Here is a 22,165-nt window from a genome sequence, read left to right on the forward strand (position 1 = left end):
TTTGCACATACACAGATTACCAGGCATATGGTAAAGACTGCTGAAATGTAAATCTGCCTTGGAGATTTGAGGAAAAATGTACTTATAGACTTAATTAAACTATATGCAAGGAAAACATTTGTGGCGCCATAATGTCTTACTGTAATTTTTCGGCAACCTCCGTTCCCTTCTCTTGCGTCCATGACCGCTACGGGCACTAGAATACCATTTTTACAACACAGAAGCAATGTGAGGTGCTCCTAGTGACCTGGAGGAGGTAACCCTCCTCCTTTCTGCAGGGCTGGTGTGTTTGCCCAAGTGTCCGTGGCTAGAGCGTATGATGACACCCATCCAAAGGTTGCATCGAAGCTGGTGTCTGTGAACAGAAAAAGTACCTGTTGAGCCTAATCGACGATAAAGTATATACTCTTTTATTTCCTAGCACTTATGTTTCCCTTTATGTCCTTTTCCTCTGTTCGGACACCCAAAGACTAACTTTGATAACTGGCCAGTAAACAGACCTTGAGGCTGGGAGTAGAGATGGAATGTGGCAGTCATGGGCACAACCCCTCCTCAGCTTTCAGTCTTGTTAGATTGTGTCCACGGTCACTCAGCACCCCGGTCTCTGAAATCCTGTTACAGATCCCTCCAGTGTGCAGTCGCTGTTGGGGATTCAAAATCGGCTCGAACCCTGCCTCGTGGAACATAAAGTCTAGTCAGGAGAACGTAGGGCAGACAAATGATCCCATGCAAAACACGGGCTTTTTATAGGCCATGTAACCAAGGGCCGCCAAGGACAAATAGAGCGGGAGACAGTGATTCAGATGAGGGGGGCTGTGTGCCTGGGAGGCCTCTTCCAGGAACTGACGCATCACCTGAGGCCTGACCACTTCTCCTCCTGATGCATTTTCCTACATTATGGTGCCATGAAAATCCTTAAGTCTTTTTTGAAGATTTAAAGCTATGAAAAATAAAATGATCCTATTAAAAACCACTGTCTTCATTAAGCTTTTCTAACTTTATGAGAACAAATTGAGACATACAAAAGTTAATTAAATTCAAGTTCATTTAACAAAGAAAGGTAAGGAAAGGTAAAATATGTATGGTCAAAGTAAGTACACTATTATTTTAGGCTTATCTCAGGTTAAGAGATACACTCATTTCACAAATGGGAACAGACATCTGCATAGCCCCACTGCTCGGGGCCTGATGAACGGTCCTTCCGGACCCCTTCCCCAGTTTGGCATCAGAGAGGACCAGGCCAGAGATGGCCTGGATCTTAGATTCAGAACGCTGGTAGAGCCACTCAAGGTAATTTTCAATTGAAACGATCGCTTTTATTTCTCTTACCCTTAAATTGAATGTCAAACTTTTACCTCTCGATTTGTTACAAATAAAATGCAAGTGAGAGGGTTGGTGGGGTTTTTTTCTTTTTTGATTGATTTTAGGTGATAAAAAAATCTCATTGTTTAAAAAGACAGTGGGCCCATTTTGTATTGCGCCCCAAAAGGGAAAAAAAATTTTTTTAACTAGCATTTAGAAACTAACTACCCCCCTTAGTGATGACAGAGCTTCTGGAATGTGTAAAATGTGGTAGGACAATTTCTTTTCCCAGTCAAATATTCCTTGGGTATATGAATATGGAAAATAAAATTTAAAAACATATTATTTGAATATACAGTGTGTTCCAGATTCTAGTCTATATATGGAGATATATATATATATATATATATATATATATATATATATATATATATGAATGTGTATATATTTTAAGCTCTAAAGTAATTTTTAAATGACTTACTCTTGAGCCTCAGCATCAATGTAAATTCTAAAAGATCACACTTTTTTTTAATCCCACCACCCTAAATTTTTTATTTACATCAACTGTATTCACCCATTTTTTATGTATTTGATGTAAAGGTTTTATGCCTCAATAATTCTGAATCCGAAGGCTTAAAATTTCAGCGGAAATAGTCCTGAAGAGCTGCCTTCAATTAGAGGAATGTCGTTATTTTCATTCTCAAGCATCTTCTCTGAGGTCCTGCTTTCACTGGGGATCATTTACTAACAAAGTAACATCAAACTTCAATGGCAGTCATGTTATTTGACCCCCCAAATTACAGCAATGTGTTTAAAACAGTTAAGCCAAATACAATGGAAAAGAGTTAAGAGGAAGTCCCATCTAAAATGAGGACTATCGGGGCGCCTGGGTGGCGCAGTCGGTTAAGCGTCCGACTTCAGCCAGGTCACGATCTCACGGTCCGTGAGTTCGAGCCCCGCGTCAGGCTCTGGGCTGATGGCTCGGAGCCTGGAGCCTGTTTCCGATTCTGTGTCTCCCTCTCTCTCTGCCCCTCCCCCGTTCATGCTCTGTCTCTCTCTGTCCCAAAAATAAATAAAAAACGTTGAAAAAAAAAAAATTAAAAAAAATAAATAAATAAATAAAATAAAATAAAATGAGGACTATCCATTGCAAATGATAAGCTGGTAAAGACACATGAGGAAGTAAATTATTGTTCCAAGGAAATCTTGATTGAGAATTTAGAAGTGAATTTTTCACAGCAACCCTGGAACTGCAGATATTAAAGCACACGAGTTATTGTTACAGACATAAGAGGCATAAAAGAAAAATATACATTTGGGCTGTACCAAAAATGTTAGCTTCCCAGATCACATAATCCAGAAGGTGGGCTTCAGTTGTGCACAGACAGCAAATTCCGACATTTTACTATCACACAGAATTAGAAAACTGAAGAATTAGAGCTTCAGTATAAACCACACGAGCACATAAACCCATGTGTATAAAAGTAAACACATAAATGTATCCATAGATCTGCAGGGAATATGAAATAGCCCATGTGTTTGTGATTAAAGCATGGTTGCCTGAGAAATCTGTTAAAACAATTCCTACTAGCGCCTTGCCTTGGCAGAGAAGTCCAAGAAATCTTACGTAGGGAAAGCTAGTCATCGTGAGTAAATGCCAAAACTTTAGCTGGCTTAGTTAATAACGCTTACAAAGGAGCAGAAACCACACCACTGGTCCCTATGAATTGTGACCTACCTTCTATATTTCAGCAAGTCCCATATCTGTTCTCCTCCATAAGATTTAGCATTTTAATGAAGACACGCATTATTCACTCTTATTTTAACAAGGAAAAGTAAGAGTCCGTTTAGTTTTTTGGGCTCTATAATATTGCATAAATGTGAAATTTTAAATTCACTGTGATTCTTCTATGAACTCGCACCCTCTGATTTTTAAAAGTGACATGGGGCGTCCTTGGAAACTTGCCTTCTGGGATTCAACGCTTATATCAATCAAGTGAAAAAGGGTTTGGTTTTTTGGGGTTTTTTTAAGTATATAAAAGGGGGAGTTTGGGCCCTTTATTTAAAGTCAAAGTAAAGTCTTCATTAAGAAAATGTATAGTTTGTGCCTGAACTAGTAGCCTTCATTCCTGATTGTTGTGTGATAGCGGTAGTTTTTAAATTTCTTCTCTTCTTGTGTTTGGTAGCTCATTACTTTTTTCTCACCTTCTTCCCTTTCCCCCTGCCCACCCATTTCCCACTTGCAAATGCTCTTTCTGGGCGCTAGAAGTCCAGCTCATCCACCACCACTGGGGAAAAGATCACAAAGGTGTATGAGTTGGGGAACGAGCCGGAGAGAAAGCTGTGGGTCGACCGATACCTTACCTTCATGGAAGAGAGAGGCTCCCCCGTCTCCAGTCTGCCCGCGGTGGGCAAGAAGCCCTTGGACCTGTTCCGGCTCTACATCTGCGTCAAAGAGATCGGAGGTTTGGCACAGGTGAGAGTGCGAGTGAGTGAATGAGGAGACGTTGTGCGTAAGCTCCCAAAGGTTTCTTTGTACTTTTTTTTTTTTTTTTTTTTTTTTTTTTTAAATAAAAAGCTAAGCCCGTGGGATTCATGTCTGTGTGCTGTGCGGGGAGAGCACTGGGGTGGGGCCCTGGGCCTGGCACCAACTTGTAGTGTGACCTTGGCAGGTCACTTTTACATGGACCTCCATTCTCATCTACAAAATGAGACGGTCGGGCTGGATTTTTCTTTAGGTTCCCTGACAGCTCTAGAAATCTGTGGGATCTGCCAAGATTTCATAGTAAATGCTTCAGGAATGTTTTGCAAATGACCAAATTAATTGTCCGGATCAGTTCTAAATCCAAAGCAATTTACTAAGAAAACGCAGTCCTGTATCTCACAGCATGTCCACAGTGCCCGAGTGGTAAGAGGGGCATTTCTGCACAGAACTGGGGCTGGGGTGCAGGAGGGGTGGCATCAGGGTGTGGAATTTCAGAAGGCACTCTTCAGGCTTGTGCGGTGCCTCCCCTGCCCCTGCCTGACTCTCCGAACCAGTGCTCCCTTAAACTTGGTACCCTGGGGGCCAAACTTTCCTCCCCCTGGTCCTGGCTCTGCTGTGGTCTGGAGTCTGGCACGTGAGTGCATGTCCTGCGAGAGGAGCAGGCAAGGGGTCCCAGGTAGGTGCTCACTGCGTGCTGGGCACCATGCTTTCCGTTTGTTCTGGTATGGTCTTTCCGAATACCCGTTAAATGCAGGCGTCATCAGCCCCAAAGAGGAGAGGACACTGTAACAGAATGAAACACGGTTGTGTGGCCCAGGGACTCTCGGGGTGGCTGTAGGCCAGGTCTGTCAGATTCTAAGACACGTGCTGCCACCACCACCCCCCCCCCCCATCTTCCTGTAGCTCTCAGGCTGGTTATCCGTTAGCATTACTTGGGGAGCTTTAGAAACCTGTCAGCACCTGGGCTCCCACCCGGATCACTGAAAGGAGCTGCTCTGGGCCAGGTGGTCCATTACACAGTGTGGGACCCTGCACTCCGCCCCGGTGCCTCAGGGTCGCTAACCATTCGGGAGTGAGTCACCTAATCCACAGGTACCGCTGAGGGCCCGCCTTGCTCTCAGCGCCTCGCAGCTCTAGGGGAAGCAGGCCAGGCCTTTGTCCCTAGCCCTCCCGGAGGCGCCTCATCCCACCAGACCTTCCGTGTACACCCGAAACCAACAGAGCTTGAGTCAAGGCTTTGCAGAGTCAGGTGGTAAGTCGTACGGCACAGACCAAGTGCATGAGTGGTGGTCAGTGGAGGGAGAGCTCAAGATACAAAACTCTCTCCTACACCTAGACCCCCTCACCTTTCCTCTCTGCACCTGCTCCCCCAACCTTTCCCCTCTACCCTAACCCCGTGGCATAGATTTTTTAGAGTCCTCAGGACACTATACAGTTGGGTTTCACCCTCACAGAAGCCTAGAGTTTGTCCAGACCCCTTACTTTTCCTCCGTCGACAGCGTGAATTACCTACCATGTTGGGTCTGTGGGTGAGGTTCATTGCCTCCCTGGCTAACAAGGGCTGCTTGAGCGCAGCTGTGATGCACGATGGTGAGCCGCGTGGCCACGTTGCCCTTCACCCCATCTTGATTTCTACCTGGCCGCCCTGAGCCGCAGTCAGAGTGGGCCCTGGCAGCCACATAGAGGTCGGTGCAGAGCCTTGCTTTTCAGGGCAGCCCAGGCAACACGCCTGCTCATCCCTTCGGAAGCATTTCGCGAGCATTTTGTTTATCACACACCATTTAGTACTAAGTAAATGGACATAAAGAGCTTTGTGATAAAGTTTGAATCCAAAAATTGAACATTTCATTAAAAACCACTGTCGCCTTAACATTTAACCATGCTCCTTACTTAGCGCCAGGCGCGTCTAAAGGCAGAATATTCCCCAAATATTCGCAGGTCTGTGTGCTTCCTTCAGATGTCCAACCTTGCTTAACTGTCCCAAATGGAAACCGAAAGTTAATGCCTAAAGTCCTTTTGTAGCATTCCAGGATTTCTCTCCTTTTTTCTCTTCACGTTGCGGCTGTATGCTCTGCAGCCTGAGTCAGTGGGAACCCTGCGTGGCCCTGCCCCTTCCCCAGCTCACAGGTGCCCACCGCGTCGGCTCGCTCGTGGCTTCACAGAGCCACCCAGGGTGGATGGCTGGTGCTGGCTTTCCAGTGAGGGGCCCTCTGCCCAACACCCTAAGAAAGTCTCCCGTGAGAGAAGAGATGCAGGCTAATATTACAGGGAGCTTGGGCTGGTGGTAGGAAACACTGTTTTTCGTATCAGAGCTCAGCACTTAAATTGCAAAGTAGTTCTGTTACTGCTTTTTAAGTTCTTTTTCGGGTGCCTTTTTTTTTTTTTTTTTAAGATTAGAGGTGGGCTGGGGATGAGCGCGGGTGAGAGTGTACATTTGCTCAAAAAAATCGCGGGCTCTGAGCAGCAACGGCCTGGAATGGTGCGACGCATTAGAAGGCACACCAAGCAGAAGAATCGCAAGGAGCAATGCTTTTTATGTAGCTATCAGCAGGTCCCTTAATGGTTTTATAACTGTAAATGCTGTCTATGCACTACTGAGTGGGAGTAATGAGCATTCGTTAAGAGAGGCAAATGAAAAAAAAAAAAGTAAACCAAGACATTAAGTGCTTTTTTTTTTTTTTTGTCTCCTGGCTTTAAACAAGCCACTTTGCTGCAAACCAATGATCCTGCCTTTTTTTTTTTTTTTTTTTGCTAGGTTAATAAAAACAAGAAGTGGCGTGAGCTGGCAACCAACCTAAATGTTGGCACTTCAAGCAGTGCAGCGAGCTCCCTGAAAAAGCAGTATATCCAGTACCTGTTTGCCTTTGAGTGCAAGATTGAGCGCGGGGAGGAGCCCCCGCCGGAAGTCTTCAGCACCGCGGACACCAAGAAGCAGCCGAAGCTCCAGCCGCCCTCTCCTGGTAAGCGGGAGTACTACACTTGTCGCCGGGGAAAGGCGAGGCACCGGCACCCCCACCCCCAACCCCACCCCGGGGCGCTGGAGGCCACCCGCCACTCATGTTCTGAGAAGGCCACTTCACAGTAAAGCAAACAGAACGCGGGATCTCTGAGGACAAGGGGCGTTTTGTTTTGTTCTGTTTAATTGAACCCCCCTGTCGGCAGTGCTTAAGGGAGGCGAGCATGCGGTTTGGGACGCTGCCCTCTGGGGCCAGCATTTCCAAGGCTTTCTGTGGAATTCTGAGCTGTAGACCTTTATTCCTTATACAGGTATTTAAAAACATCCCGTCTAACTCTGTCAAAATAAGTATCCCCGGTAACCTTTTATTCCTTGTACAAGTATTTTTAAATATTCCATTTAACTCTGTCAAAATAAGTGTCCCCGGTAACCTGTGCTCATACTTTTGTGCTACTAGAAAATGCCACCCTAGAGGTTTGACGGCCAGTTCCTACCAGCTGTGCCTGTGTCAGGGACACTCAGAGTTGTATGTTAGCAAAATGAAATTTGGACTTCGTTTTTACTGTCCCCTGCTCAGCATGTTCTCACTTGTAGGGAATCTAGCAAACTGTCACGGTAAAGGTCCATGCAGCCCTATTTCTGAGACCGAATAGCCCATTAGCTCTGACCTAGAGGCCAGGAGTCTTAGGAATACTACCTAGGAATAACGCAGTTCACCTAAATCCTCATAAGCAAAACCAAGCGAATGCCTTCTCTCCTGTCTCTCCACTCAACTGTTCGAGACCCTGCCATTCTCTCAGCTCTCCTGCTAGCCTTAGTTCTTACCTGTTAGCGTTCCAAATTACTGACTCATTATATTCTAATAAATACAGTATTCAAGATAGGAAGAAATTTACATCCTCCTGAGTTCTGGGTGGTGACCTCACTCAAGTCCGATCCAACCGTGTTCTTGTCTTTCTGGCCACATCCAAGCCCTGTGATGGGGTCAGCACTTACCGTGCCGTCCCACGTACAAGGTGAGGCTGGCCGTACCTGCCACTGTCTATCACACAGGATTGCCCTGGGATCAAATGCCAGTATTTCTTAGGCACTTAAAGTGTGCCAGGCACCTTTCTAAGTGCTTTTCCATTCAATCACATCCCCCCTATGATGCACAGATACTGTCCCAAAGTCCATGAGAAAACTAAGGCACATAAAATCTTGACTAACTGGCCCCAGATCTCCTGCTAGTGAGTGCTATCCAGCCCTGGCATTATGCCTAGACCTACTGTATTCCTCTGTCCGTGTTTGAAATAGCATTGTGACAGGGAAGCCTTTTGCACACACAAGAAGGTGTCTGTGAGCCAAAGAAAGAAATTGTTGTCTCTTTAATTATTTCCTCTTGCTGCTTTCTGGATGGCAGTGCTAGTACCTAAGGTCACGAATCAAGGGATCTCACATAGCTACTTCCGTGGGCCAAAGCCCACTTACAGGGAATACACCTCGATATATATTTAGATCTGACAGTTCTGAACACAACTAGAAATCCTCTCCGGCCCCACCCTTAAGGATTCGAAGCCTTTGCAGTTACGGTGTACCTTAAAAACTGTGAAATCTAATTTTAAAAGTCTCACAACATTACATTCCGTTCACAGAGTAAAACAAGCCGCCTGTGAACGGCTCTGAAAGTATTTTTCCTAAATAAAAACTCAGTGGGGTGTAGGGACCAAAGTGGCGATGTCTGCAAAGATGTAAAGGTATATTTTATTTGCCAGGGAAAAGCTCGTGTCACTGAATGGGCAGCACTTCTGTATGGAGAATGGCTCTCCCAGCGTGACCAGCTTCAGTACAAGAAATCCCGCTGAGGCATAGACCCTTCAGAGAGTGTAGGGCCTCTTCTCTCAACAGTCAGCTCTTTCCTTTTTCCCTTTTTTTAAAACTACCGTTTTTGTGGCAACATTATCGTTTTAACTGCACAAAAGAGCTCGGATTGCAGATGCACTTCTGATGGCACATTCTTCTCAGTGGTCCACATGGTCCGAAGGCTTGTGAGACAGGAAGCAGGGGAAGGAGGGCGTCCTGAGCTGAGCCTCCCAGTCAGGGCGCGGCCCAGGCGGCCCCGTGCGGAGCACACAGGGCCAGCCTGCCTCCTTACCTGTTCTGTGCGCCGCTCGAGACGCTCCGCTCAGCCAGACAGAAGGACGCGCACGCTGGTCAGTAGGGTCCTGACTGACATCAGCCCCATAACCAAAAAGCCACGCTCCCGCCTGGCATCCGTTAAGGGAAACGACTCTGAAACATTTTTATCGTCAAAGAAGGAAAACAAATAATAATAATTGTTCCCAACCGTGAGCCATGTTAGGGTTTCGTATACTACAAAATTTTTAAAACATCATCTTCAGCCAGAATTCGTGTTCTTAGAAGTCTGTCTTTCCCATAAGAAGGTAATTGTAGCTTCTTTCTTACCAGCACGTCCAGGCAAACTAAACTAAAAGACCTGAGAAACATGCCAGATTGCTCTTCACAGGGCCGCTCGGAAGCAACCCAAATCCCGGATCATTTGGCCCTGTTAGCATCGTGAGTCGTCCACCCGGCCCCCCTTTTTGAGGCGACGTGGCTGACGTGGCCTGAAATTCATTTCTGCCAGCCTCTGGGAGGTGTCACCCCTCAGCCCTTGGGGGTGCGCCACGATCCTCACTCGTGAGTGGCCGTGTGGCTTCTCACGCCCGAGACCCGTGTGGCTGTCTTCCAGTGACTAGAGCAAGTCCACAAGAGAAAGCTCCCGAATGAAAGCCGGGCAAGGCCTGGGGTATGGTTGCACCTCTGAGGCACCAGTGGGGATCTCGTTATGACAAGCCCGTAAAAGTTTGTGGAGTCCTGCTGAACAGCTGCGGGAATCGGCCTCCCCAAGTGGCCCGCGCGGCCCGTAAGCTGGGTGGGGGGCCGGGGGGTGGGGGGAGCAAGGAAGCTCGCACGTTCAATTAGTAAGTCGGTAACCAAAAACCCATCCATCTTTGCTGGCAGGTGGCTGACTGCATTTCTATTATTAGCTGACAGGTGATGTCACAAAACCTGTCATGGATCCAGCTAGGGATTCCTCAGCGGAAGATAAATGAGAAAGGGGTTCAGGTTATAAACAAAGGTGCCCTCCGGGTGACCTCTAGTCGCTGTAGACCTGGGACATAGCAGCTATTCTCCCTTCCCTCCTTCCCGCAACCCCAGCCAGAAGTAGGGCACCAGGTTCGTGCTGTGTAAATTATCTTCCCAGTTAGGAGTCTGGCTGTACAGTCTGAAGTGTGTGAATGTACTTAACCTTCCATAACCTTTCCATTGTTTACTTTCGAGTATACATTTGTAGCTTCTGGCAAAAGGTAGGGATATCCTAGAGAGTTGTGCCAGCCTCATCTATTAACGGAGCTTCAAGAGGTTGCATTCATTTTTTTTTTTTTCCTGAAAGGAACAGAAAAAACACTGGCAAGAGGGAAGAATTTTTCCATTTTTTTTTTTTTATTAGCTGTAAATGTGAATACTTGTAAATAAGGGTCATTCTGAAATCACAGCCTGTGAACCGTTTTTCCAAAGAAGCCGTATAGGGTTTCTGTGGAGTCTGTTCTGTGATTGAAGAAGCACGTTAATTTCGGGGCGCCCGGGTGACTCAGTCGGTTGAGCGGCCGATTTCGGCTCAAGTCATGATCTCCCAGCTCGTGGGTTCGAGCCCCACGTCGGGCTCTGTGCTGACAGCTTGGAGCCTGGAGCCTGCTTCGGATTCTGTGTCTTCCGCTCTCTCTGCCCCTCCCCCACTCATGCTCACTCTCTCTTCTCTAAAAAATAAATAAACAACAACAACAAAAGATTTAGAAAAAAACCCAGAAGCACGTTGTTTCTCCTGCCAGCTCTGTGGGGCAGTCACGTCAGAGGATTATCCTTACATATTAATAGAAGACTGCTTTTTTCTTTTATTACCATCTACCTTTTTAATATGTATTTCCAGGGTTTCACCAAAGTTTGGTTTATAAGCATGCGTTCCTAAGCTTTTCTCTTGAGATATTAGCATGAAAAAGATTGTCTACTTTTAAAGTTAGTCCTCCCGGCATCTCTGGGAACTTCCCTGAGTCCCTCTGGACCCAGGCACCCTCTGGTCCCAGGCACCCACGGGACACCTCATACAGAAGGCAGGGCCCTGGCGGCCAGGGTCGGGATTCATCCCCCAGCCGGCCAGGCCCGGGCTGACCTGAGCTCATTGGAGACCTCTGTGTTCAGCCGAGGCTTTCGGAGTAGAAGTGCTGGGCTCGTTTCTGTCTCTGACTCCTTCCCAGTGCACTCTGTCGTCTCCAGGGATTTGCGGAGCCCCGTTTACTCTGCAGTCAAATGTGGCTGGTGGTGATTGTAGGGAGTCTTGGACAGCTTGTAAGAAAGGGACTATAGCTAATAACTTGTACAGTATCATCACTTACAAGCACTAGAAATTCTGCCATGTGTAATGGCTCTGAAAGCATTTATTATAAACCGCATGAGGGCAGGAATTTGTGTCTTTTTTGTCAGTTTTGGACACTGGCATGCCAGGAGTAGAAATAAAGCTTGCAATATAGTAAGCGTGTTATTTATCCAGTTAAGTATTTGTTTCATTAATAAACGAAACCAATGTCTGTTGAGCATCTAACCCGCAGAGGCCTATGATAAAGCAAGAACCCTTAAAATACTAGGTTTTCCAATAAGATGAGTTGAAATTTTGAAAAGATCTGCTCAATTCTGAGTTCTGTTGTTATAATGTAATTATAGTTAAAGCCGAATCTTGGAACTCTGATAATGACATTAAAGAACTCCAAAGAGCATGACTTCAGTTTTTGTAATAACAAATCTGATTCCATAGCTCTAAAAATGACTCTGTTAATGACAGAGCATAGACATATCCAGACATCGAGGAGGCATTGAAGTGACATAAGGCTCATTACTAATTTGTGTCATTGCATTTGAACTTAAACATTTCTCATTGCCTAAGACCTGGTACTCATTTTTCTAATTTTTTCCCCTAAAATAGCACAATAGTCCATCAAATTGGTGTACCAAATTTTTCATCCTGTTTTTCTTCTTACTCTCAGACATTTAGATTATCTCCATTATCAACAACACTGAAATAAACATTTTTCTGCCTAAAGCCTTTTTTTATATTAGATTATTTTCTTTGAGATAAATACCCAGGAAAGCAATTACCCAGTCAAGAGGTATAAATATGTTTTATGGCTCACAAATGAAGTATGTTGCCAAATAGATTACTAAAAAAAAAAAAAAAAAAAAAAAAAACGAAAACAAAAAAACCTTTTACTAATTTTCCCTATAAAGAATCTAAGAGCAACTAATTTTACTACGTCGTTACCAGTAATGGATATTGTTACTATTTCTAATAAGATGGTGTCTTGTTTTCCTTCCTTTTTTTTTTTTTAAATAAGTAGGGAGGATGAGCTTACTCGATAACCCCTAGTGTCTTCCTTACTTTCTTACTCCTCGTCCCAGCGAACTCAGGGTCCTTGCAAGGTCCTCAGACCCCCCAGTCAACCAGCAGCAATTCGATGGCAGACGTACAAGGCGACCTGAAGCCACCTACCCCGGCGTCTACCCCGCATGGACAGATGACCCCAATGCAAGGTGGAAGGTGTGTACGGTAGGAGATCTCCGCGAGCCCCACAACATCGCATTTATCGATCTCGTAATGTCCTGGAACAGACTGTAAAAGGGCTGTTATTGCCTCACGAGCTTCCAAGTGTCGACCAAGAAATTACATCCGTGTAATTTTTCGGATGGTTTTTACGTGAAAAACTTTCAAGTTAGGCGCGTTTCCCGATTGGGCATTTGGTGGCAACTCCTGATATTTCGTTGCGCTTTCCTTGTCCTCGTCTCTTCAGAAGCGGTACAGTCAGCGTGCACGACCCATTCTCAGACGCCAGTGACTCATCGTTCCCAAAACGGAACTCCATGACCCCGAGCGCCCCGTACCAGCAGAGCATGAGCATGCCTGACGTGATGGGCAGGATGCCCTATGAACCCAACAAGGACCCCTTCGGTGGAATGAGAAAAGGTAAATGCGGAGGGAGCAGACTAGGCCCAGAGGGCATTTTCCTCTCTGCCACCACGCAGCCAACCCACTTACCCATTAGAGACGTGTCTGAGCCACAGCTCCCCAACCTACTAGATTTCTGGCCTCGGGGAAAGTACTCAGTAGCTCTGTGCCTCAGTTTCCTCATCTAGGAATTAGGGCAATAACAAGACCTGCCTAAAGGATGTGACGAGGATTGAGTTCATGTACAAAAAGCCCACTGAAGAAATGACTGGCGCACGCAGTAGGCACGCGTGCTCCTGGCGCTCCCTCGTGCTGCACGCCTTGTTGTATACCATGGGCTGGGCAGGGGCTAGGTGCTAGGTAGTGTGATAAGTCAGACGTAGTTCCTCCCGGAGTTGACGGTGTCTTAGGGGGAACAAACAAAAAGTAAGCGAAACCACAAATACGTAATTAAATATGGTGGTCGATGGAAGGAAGGGCACCAAGTGCGGCGATACGGGTTAAGGGTCATGGAAGGGAAGGACATATGAGAGGGGATGGTCGGGAGGGGAGGGCTTTAAGGGATGTCGGTTATCTGCTGAGACCTAAGGAATGAGGAGTAGAGAAGTTCAGGGGAGGGGGAAGGCCCGAGGCAGGAGTGGGCTTGGTGTGTTTGAGGAGGTGGAAGGCATCTGGGGATAATGGGCAGGGGGGAGGCTGAGTGCACCGAAGCCATCAGGGCCACTGGGCCAGAACTTTCAGCCTCCCCGGGCTTGGGGATGAGTCTGGGTTTGTACCCTCGCCGCGAGATGTTCTGCAGGAAGTGACGTGACTGGGTCTTTTGTTAAAAAACAAATAACTGGGCATCTATGGAGAGTGTGTTGGCAGGACCACTGTGATGGTCCAGGGGAGAGAGGACAGGGCGGAGTCAGATTCCAGCAGCCAAGGGAAAAGCAGAAGCACTCATCACACGTTCTGGACTTAGAAAGAACAGGCGGGGCTTGCTGGATTGACCGTGGGGGTCAAGGTGAGACCTTACTGAGCGGGTGACGACCTTACTACTTTGGAGACGCCCGCCTGGGAAGGGGCCCACTGGCAGCGCTCACTGTTAGCGCCTGCACCGTGGACAGCTGCGGGAGGAACGAGAGAGAAGTCCTGTGTTGACTCGGGGATGTGCTAAGGCGGTAGGTGGCGGAATGTCTGTCTGGAGCTGGGCAGAGCGTTGGAATCAGGAATCATTTGAGGGAACTCACCAGAGGAGTGGGATGGAGCATCATGGGATGGATGGGATCACCAAGAATTGGGAGAGTTCTGACGGACGTTAGCAAACACCCAGCATGGTTTTTCCCTTTATGCTCATCAATCCCCAGCGCTCACTTGGCTCTGAGAACGTAGCATCTAAGCCTCTGCCCTTTGAGCGCCTCCCAAGGCCCACACACTCCGAGCTCTTTGGCACCCTTCCAGGTGCAGGCGCGCTGTGAAATTGAGGCATGATAGTGAATATCACTGGAAGAAATACAGAAAAAGAGCAAATACTGTTTTCACGGAATTGCTTCTCGGATCCCTTAAACAGTAGTACCTCTATTTAGATGTTTGGGGTATGTGAATTTCTCGATATGTTATCCTTAGTCGAGAGAAACGTGAAGCCCAAAGCCTTGGTTTTCACAACTATTATGGATCAGTGAAAGGCAAAAATGAATCATTTCAAAATTTTAAGTATTTATTTTTTACTTTTTTTTAACATCTATTCATTTTTGAGAGACAGAGTGTGAGCAGGGGAGGGGCAGAGAGAGGGAGGCACAGAATCCGAAGCAGGCTTCAGGCTCTGAGCCGTCATCACAGAGCCTGATGTGGGCCTCGAACCCACAGACCGTGAGATTATGACCTGAGCCGAAGTCGGATGCTCAACCGACTGAGCCCCTCAGGCGCCCCATTTCAACATTTTAAGTATTAGGCATGTATCGTTTAACTACCAAATGAGATTATGTTTCATGTGTATTTCTTAATAACATTTCAGGTATGTTCCACAGAGTAAAATAATCTAATTTTTCATTTCAAAAAGTTTCAGAGCTGTCTGTTCCAAGTGAATATTCTACAGAACATCCAATAAATCTGTAAGCTCAGAAACTCAAAAGCCTTGTAAACGTTGGAGGTGGTTATTTTTCTTAGTGGTATGAGATATTAGAAAGAACATTTTGTTCTTGCTGATGGTGGTTGTATCACATTTTTAGGCTCTGAAAATAGGGCAGTAACATGGGGAAAATAATTAGCAGTGTTTGGAATCTGGCTTCAAAAGCTATGTGAACCGTTTCCAATAGCCCCACCTGTATGCTATATTAGACACTGAGAGTTGTTTTTCTTTTGTTTCTGTGTGCCTACAGTTTTTCTTATTGTGAAAATAAATTGGGTGGAGGGGATGATTGTGGATTACCTTGTTAGGCACTAGCAAGCTGTATCATGTGTTTTCATCAACTGTGTAAGTGATACAGTGGCTGAGAGGGGACCCCCTTCTCACATTTCCCCGGGACATTTCAGCTCACCTGCTACCTTACCATGCTGGTGTAGCACCAAATTAAAGCAGATAAACAGAAAACCCACAGGAAACAAATCTTTTTCTCGCCCCGTCCCTGTTACAATAAGTTTCGCATTCCTCAGTTCACATTATTCTGTCGGTGAACTGGTGGTGCTCCGATTTCTTATGTAATGACCAACATTAGGGGAAAGCCCGCTCTTTGTTGCTGCCGCTGGCCTACAGCGTGGTATAGGGCAGAGACCAGAACCTGTCCCAGCGTCGGTGGCCCTAAGCATCCTTGGCCCCACCCGCCCGTCCCCCACTTCTATAATTCATTACTGATTGAAGGATTGATTAATTGCTTACAAGTGAACAGTAAGTGAATATTTACATATTGTATATCTAAACAGTATATTTTGAATACCCGTTAATATCTTTATACATCATCCTTTTTCTTAATGCTCCAGTAGTCAACGTGTTGTTTCATCATGCTTTGCTCTTCTTAAACATGAAGCTGTGATTATTGATGTATAGCTGTTTTTTCACATGTGTAAGAGTGTGTCTGTGAAATAGATTCTTAAAAGAATAACCGAGGGGCACCTGGGTGGCTCAGTCGGTTGAGCGACTGACTTCGACTCAGGTCATGATCTCGTGGTCCGTGAGTTCAAGCCCCGCGTCGGGCTCTGTGCTGTCAGCTCAGAGCCTGGAGCCTGCTTCGGATTCTGTGTCTCCCTCCTCTCTGCCCCTCCCCTGCTCATTCTCTCTCTCTCTCTCTCTCTCTGTCTCTCTCAATAATAAACATTAAAAAATTAAAAAAAAAAAAAAGAATAACCGAATCAAAGGATGTGAACTTTTTTTTTTTTTTTTTAGTTTACGGAGTATCTTTTACTCCTTAACAAACTGCCACAAAAAGTGGCTTTAAACAACAACACTTGGGTATGTCTCACGTCCTCTGGTGGGCGGGGTGGTTCTTCATTTCGAGTTGTCAGCCGGGACCCTGAGGCAGCCTCTGTCACCTGGAAGCCTGATTAGGGACTCTGCTGGAGCCGTGATCACTTGAATGGCCGGTGTCATCCAGAGGGTCTGTTGGGAACTCATCTGAACCTGTTGGCTAGGGGGCCTCCCCCATGGGCCATCCCGTGGAGCTTCTTGGGTGCCTCGTGGCGTGGTGGATGGGTCACAGACACTCCAAGTTAAAAGTTAAGTTAAAAGTTGCTTGTCGGTTTAATACTCTTCACATGAACGTGGAACAGTGTGTGGCCCTCACTCCCTTACCAAGAATGATCATTATCCGTCCTTTTAATAGTTGCCGGTCAGATGGTGGGGCAGGAGTGGAGGGGACGGGAGGGCCTCATAGTTGTTTTGACTTGTATTTCTTTAATTACTAGTGAAATCAGACACCTTTTCATATATTGATGGGCCATTTGTTTCCTTTTTTTCTGAATGTCCATTTGTGCGTTTACCCGTTTTTTAAAAAATCTGGTTGTCTTTTTCCTTACCTATTTTTAAAGAATTTTTCTTGTATCAAGGAATTAAGCTGTTTAACTTTAATTATCCCGCTTAATGTTTGCCTGTCTCTGTTCTTCCATTTATAAAACGGAAAGTAACATCAAAACTCATTCTACCACACGTGGACTTAAAGTGGAAGATACAGTGTGAGATAGCACACTTGCGAAGCACAGAGCCCCCCGCCCGTGTGAGACCCCATTATCTGCACCTCTGTTCTAGCAAATTCCATCAGCTCACAGACATTTAATCAGCTTTTGCTTCATGTCACGTAAAAGTAACCTTCCTAGGATGAAGAAAGGTAGTAGCACTGTATACCAATTAAGATTTGCATTAAAATGTTTAATTTGCCTACAGGCTAGTTTTTGGGCTTGACCCAATTTCCTTCAGGCTCTGAGCTGATGCTAATTTGCATATTTGACCTAATTGCCACTCTACGTCCTGATAGAAATACTAGTATTTCATCCATTCTTGAGTTATTCTTAATCCCCTAGTGGTTTTCCTTTTCCTGGTTTTGGAGTGAGTCTGCTGACAGGTATTCGTGCTAAGGTTTTTTCTTTTTTCCCCCGTAAGGGAAGGGAACTAACTTTACCCATACAGCTGACCCTTGAACAACACAGGTTTACACAGATTTTTTTCAATAAATAGATGTATGGTACTAGAAATGTTTTTCTTTTCTTTTTTTTTTTTTTTTTTTTAAGTTTATGTATTTTGAGAGAGAGAGAAAGAGAGCATGCTTTCAAGCCAGGGAGAGGGAGAGAGAATCCCAAGCAGGCTCCGAGGTGTTAGCACGGAGCCCAACACGGAGGTCGATCTCACAAACCAAGAGATCATGACCTGAGCTGAAATCAAGAGTCAGATACTTAACTGACTGAGCCAGCTAGGCGCCCCATAAATGTGTTTTCTCGTAAGATTTTCTTAACATTTTCTCTTCTTTTCTTTAGCTTTGTTGTAAGAATACAGTATATAGTACGTATAACGTACAAAATATGTGTTAATTGACTATGTACGTCATCAGCAAGGCTTCTAGTCAACGGTGGCCTGTTAGTAGTTAATTTTAAGGGGGAGTCCAAAGTTGTACATGGATTTTCAACTTCGCGGGGGCGAGCACCTCTAACCCGCGCAAGAAGGGTCAACTGTATATGCATTTCTTTCTCACAACCACTGCATGAGGTGGTATTACCAACTTTACTTCATCGACAAGGAGTTGAACTCAGAAGTTTGATAACCTACCCAAGAAAGGGCCGATGTTCACTCTCTACCTTACTTTATAACAAATTACCACAAACTCAGCAGCCTAAAACAACATCAGTTTACGGTCCCATGTTCCCGCGGGCTCTCAGCTCAGGGCCTTACACGGCAGACATCAGCATGTCAGCCGGGACTCAGGGTCCTCTTCCGAGCTCGTTGAGGTTGTTGGCAGATTTGGTTCTCGAAGTCGAAGGACTGAGGTCTCATTGTCTTGTTGGCTGTCGTCTGCCTTCACAGTCCTAGAAGCTGCCACCTTTGTGAATATGTGGCCTTCTCCACTGCATGGTGGGTGCCTCCTCAAGGGCGGCAGGCGGGTGTCTCTGACTTCTAGACACAGATTGAAAGGGCACGCCTGGATAATCTCCCTTTTAGTTGACTACCAGTCAGCTGATGAGTCACTTTAGTTACATCTGTGAAATCCCTTTGGCCATCGAGTGTAATGTAATCACGGGAGCCATGTTCCCATCATATTCGTGGGTTCTACCGGTACTCCAGGTGGGGGCTCATTTAAGGCCCGTGCATGGGGTCAGGGATGGGGATCTCGGGGTCCTTCCTGAGTCCAGACCTTACCCTCATTGGTTTGTATTGTTGTCGGCCATGTTAAGACTGAGACATCTACATCTGCCATATTGAGGTTAACAGAAATGACTGGAAGGGCTGTCTGGGCCCCTTGGGGGTCGAAAATGCTTAATTTTATATCCGTGATTTAAAATGTTGCAGTGCCTGGGAGCAGTGAGCCCTTTATGACTCAAGGACAGATGCCCACTAGCAGTGTGCAGGACGTGTATAACCAGAGTCCCTCCGGAGCGCTATCCGGTCTGGGCATGGGGCGGCAGCAGTTTCCCTACGGAGCCGGCTACGACCGAAGGTGAGTGTTTTCTAAGACGACACGGAGAGAGTGCTAGAAACTGCACTCTCCTCACACGTGCGTTTCCGAGCCCGGGGAGCCGACGACAGCACACAGTACCTGCTTTCCCGCTAAGCATCGTGTGGGGTGGCTGCCTTCGGGACGGGGGAGGGGGACGCCTGAGAACCAGGTGGTCCTCTCAGCACCCGGATGCTCGGCCCCTGTCCCCGCACCGAGACCCCCACCTCCAGCTGCCCCGTGGGGCTCCTCCTGTGAACGGCCACAAAGTCGGGCGTGTAGCATCCCCCGACCGCCTTCCCGCCTGCATTTCTTCCCTTGGGAAAGCCACCCAGGAAGCCCTCGAAAAAGTCTTCCAGGCCTTGTCTTCTCAGATGTTTCCATTCTTCCCTGCGAACGTGTGAAACGGAGAGAGAATACTCTGCTCCTTAAGAAACATCTCTGAGGAAAGCCATGGCAGTCTTTTTTTTTCAGGGTGGCCTCTGGACACTGAAATGTTGGGCTTCAGCGCTCATCCAGATTAGTTTTAGTTAGATGGAGGGAAAGTCATTGAAGTGTCTCTGAGAGGTCGCCGGAAACTGCTTCCTAAAATAGTGGCTTATGGGAGACTTCTTTTTGTGAAGCAGGCCCCTTACCTGTGCCCCTGACCTAAGTACTTAGTACGAAAGCCCCTTCCCCTGGATGGGAGGTTCTTTACCTCACCGTCGCACAGGTGCTCAGAAACAAAGTCTTGAATGTAATATTTGTGATTTTGGAAGGAAATTGAGGCTCACCAGAGGACTCTGTAACTGTGGCCACAGGGGCATGGCTCGGGGTAGGGGTGGCTGGTGTGGTGGTGTTCCTCACAGACTGCCCACCTGCTGGGCCGCAGGCAGTGGTGAAGTCTTGGGAAGGTTCCCTCCCCACCCCCGCCCCACCCCGTAACACAAACAGGAAGGAAGGAAGTTTGAAAACCACTGTTTTTACCAAATAATATTTCTTTCTGGCATTTTCTGTGCACCTGGTTCTTCGAATACATAGCCATCACGAGCTTAAAGTGATTTGGTACTTTCTAATAACGACTTAAGAACCTAGACTTCGGATTCTTACCCTGGCCATAAGTGTGGTGACTGTTGATTTGTGGTGTGTCCGTTAACCAGTTAACCATCATGCTTAGTGTGCTGGAGCAGGGATTTGACTTAGATCCATTTTTGAGGATCCAAGAGAAACTCTTTTTTCCTTTTCCTTCCTTCCTTCCTTCCTTCCTTCCTTCCTTCCTTCCTTCCTTCTCTCCTTCCTACCTTCCAATGAGATTAGGAGAACAACTCTCTTGGAACATATATTTGTAAATGAACCCAGGCAGATGTGCTGTTCTGTTTCTTCTAGAATGCTTTCTAGAACTGGTTTAGGTCATCTGGCTGTACCACATTAGGGCTTATTTACCTTTGTTAGATTTTCTGAAAAGTGCTACTTTGTTCAGCTTAAATTTTATCTATGTCAATTCTATTTCTTTCCTCAACTGTAAGCTTCCTTCTAGCTGTTAATGCCCTTAGCAAACACGTCTCCTATGTCTGTTTTACCCGTGATCTTCTAAAAATTCATTTATTTTCTTTCTTGTTTTCATTCTGTGACCAGTTTAGGGATATATTCCGTCCAAGTATTGTCTTTCTTACAGGATTCAATCGATACACTAAGTAAACCAGTTTATCTCTTTAAACTTCAAATCTATTGCTCTTTTAAGCGTGCTACTTTTATGGTATTTATAGCTGCTCAGTGTAATGGCAGTTGAAAAATAAGTGTATTAGTCATTCCCATTTTAAGATTTAGAAATGTAAAAAAGATTTAAACGTAGGAGTACGTTTAAATCAACCCCGTCACTCTTGTAAGTCCTCTCTGTTACTCTTTTCTGTGGCCTTGTAGGGTCATGGGACTTCAAAATTTTGAGTAGTTCTATTTTTACAATTATCAGCTAACTCAGTATCATTTTGGATGAATCGGGAAGTACGCTTTTTAAGAGATTGAACACTTCCTATTCATAATGAGAAAATAAGTAGAGACAGTTTCCGTGGTTATACGCCTGTGTTCTGGCACTCCCAGAAATCCTGCTTTGATTCGTACATTGCTTTTGTTATCTCCTGCTTTCGTGAACACCTCACATCACCATGTTGTGACACTCCCCGGGGCCGCGTCAGTGGGTGGGCGGAGGCTCCTCTCAAAGGCAGAGGGTGCCAGCCTGTCCTGCCGGGACTCCTCACACACCTACTAGCCAGGAGATTGGCAGCGTTCCCAAAACGGGTGTGCCCATCCCTTTGGCTAAAAGTTCAAGTGCTGTTTCTGCTTGGCGTGCCTCTGCTGGAAGGTGTTGTGCAGTGAGGGACAGACCAGACCACTCAGGGCTGCAGAATTCCCAGCAGTGAACTGTTCATTTCTCTCTCGGCCTGAGGTCTTTTGAAAATGAAGTTCTCTTTGAATGGCTCATTCTAGGCACGAACCTTACGGGCAGCAGTACCCAGGCCAAGGCCCTCCCTCAGGACAGCCGCCATATGGAGGACACCAGCCCGGCCTGTATCCACAGCAGCCGGTGAGTTGGCGGGCAGGAATGCATCTCTGCGCTTTCTGTTTAAAACTCAAATTTGCGTTACTTCTGAGAAGTTTTAGGAAGTATAACAAAAAACAGTGGTATTTATTGAACAATCAGGATATATTTGCTCGTGCTAGAAAATATTGTTAGGATTTTAAAGTCAGCACATTTTAAAAAGCTCTTGATATATGGGATCCCGAAACAAATATAACATGTTGTAGGAAACAAAGGATGTTCATCCTTGTAAATAATGCCCGGCCGGAGTAAAGGTTTTTTAAACGGGTGTCTGGTGTGTGTGTTGTCCTGTCAGGTGCCTGAACTGAAATTTGTCGATGTTTTAAAGAAGGTGTGTAGAAGAAAAAAAACAACTTCAAATATTATATACCAGTATCAAAAGTTAAAAGTCAATTGGCTTTTTAAAAACAAGATCTTAAGGACCGCGTGTTTTGCTGACATGGGGGGGGCGGGGGCGGGTTACGCTGGCCTACGCGGCCGTGGGTCTTCAATTGTGTAAGATAACCTTGCAGATGTCGCTACTGATGCAGAGAATTGCCCACCATGCTGTGGCCGTTCAGACACAGGACTTTGCTGTCTCGAAACAACTTTTCAGGTCTAAGACCTCTGGTAACACGGAAGGGGTCTTAAGCATTGAATTCTACTGGAGCGTGTATGTACGTGACTTTTATTTTTACACCAGCTGGTCCTAAACAGCTTC

At 46.0% G+C, this 22,165-nt stretch overlaps 1 protein-coding gene across 11 annotated transcripts in view; it reads left to right on the forward strand.

Moving 5' to 3' along the window:
- The window catches only part of ARID1B (AT-rich interaction domain 1B), a 449,099-nt gene that overhangs the window by 417,655 nt on the left and 9,279 nt on the right, over positions 1-22,165 (forward strand). For all 11 annotated transcript variants that reach the window (XM_060614472.3, XM_060614478.3, XM_060614474.3 and 8 more), the window contains 6 exons: positions 3,569-3,778; positions 6,543-6,747; positions 12,234-12,372; positions 12,623-12,795; positions 18,746-18,893; positions 21,354-21,450. In XM_060614472.3, the coding sequence (XP_060470455.3) occupies positions 3,569-3,778; positions 6,543-6,747; positions 12,234-12,372; positions 12,623-12,795; positions 18,746-18,893; positions 21,354-21,450 (972 nt within the window). The remainder of the gene's footprint in view (positions 1-3,568; positions 3,779-6,542; positions 6,748-12,233; positions 12,373-12,622; positions 12,796-18,745; positions 18,894-21,353; positions 21,451-22,165) is intronic.

This window comes from Panthera onca, chromosome B2, assembly GCF_046562875.1.
Source record: "Panthera onca isolate mPanOnc1 chromosome B2, mPanOnc1 haplotype 2, whole genome shotgun sequence".
NCBI lineage: Eukaryota > Metazoa > Chordata > Mammalia > Carnivora > Felidae > Panthera > Panthera onca.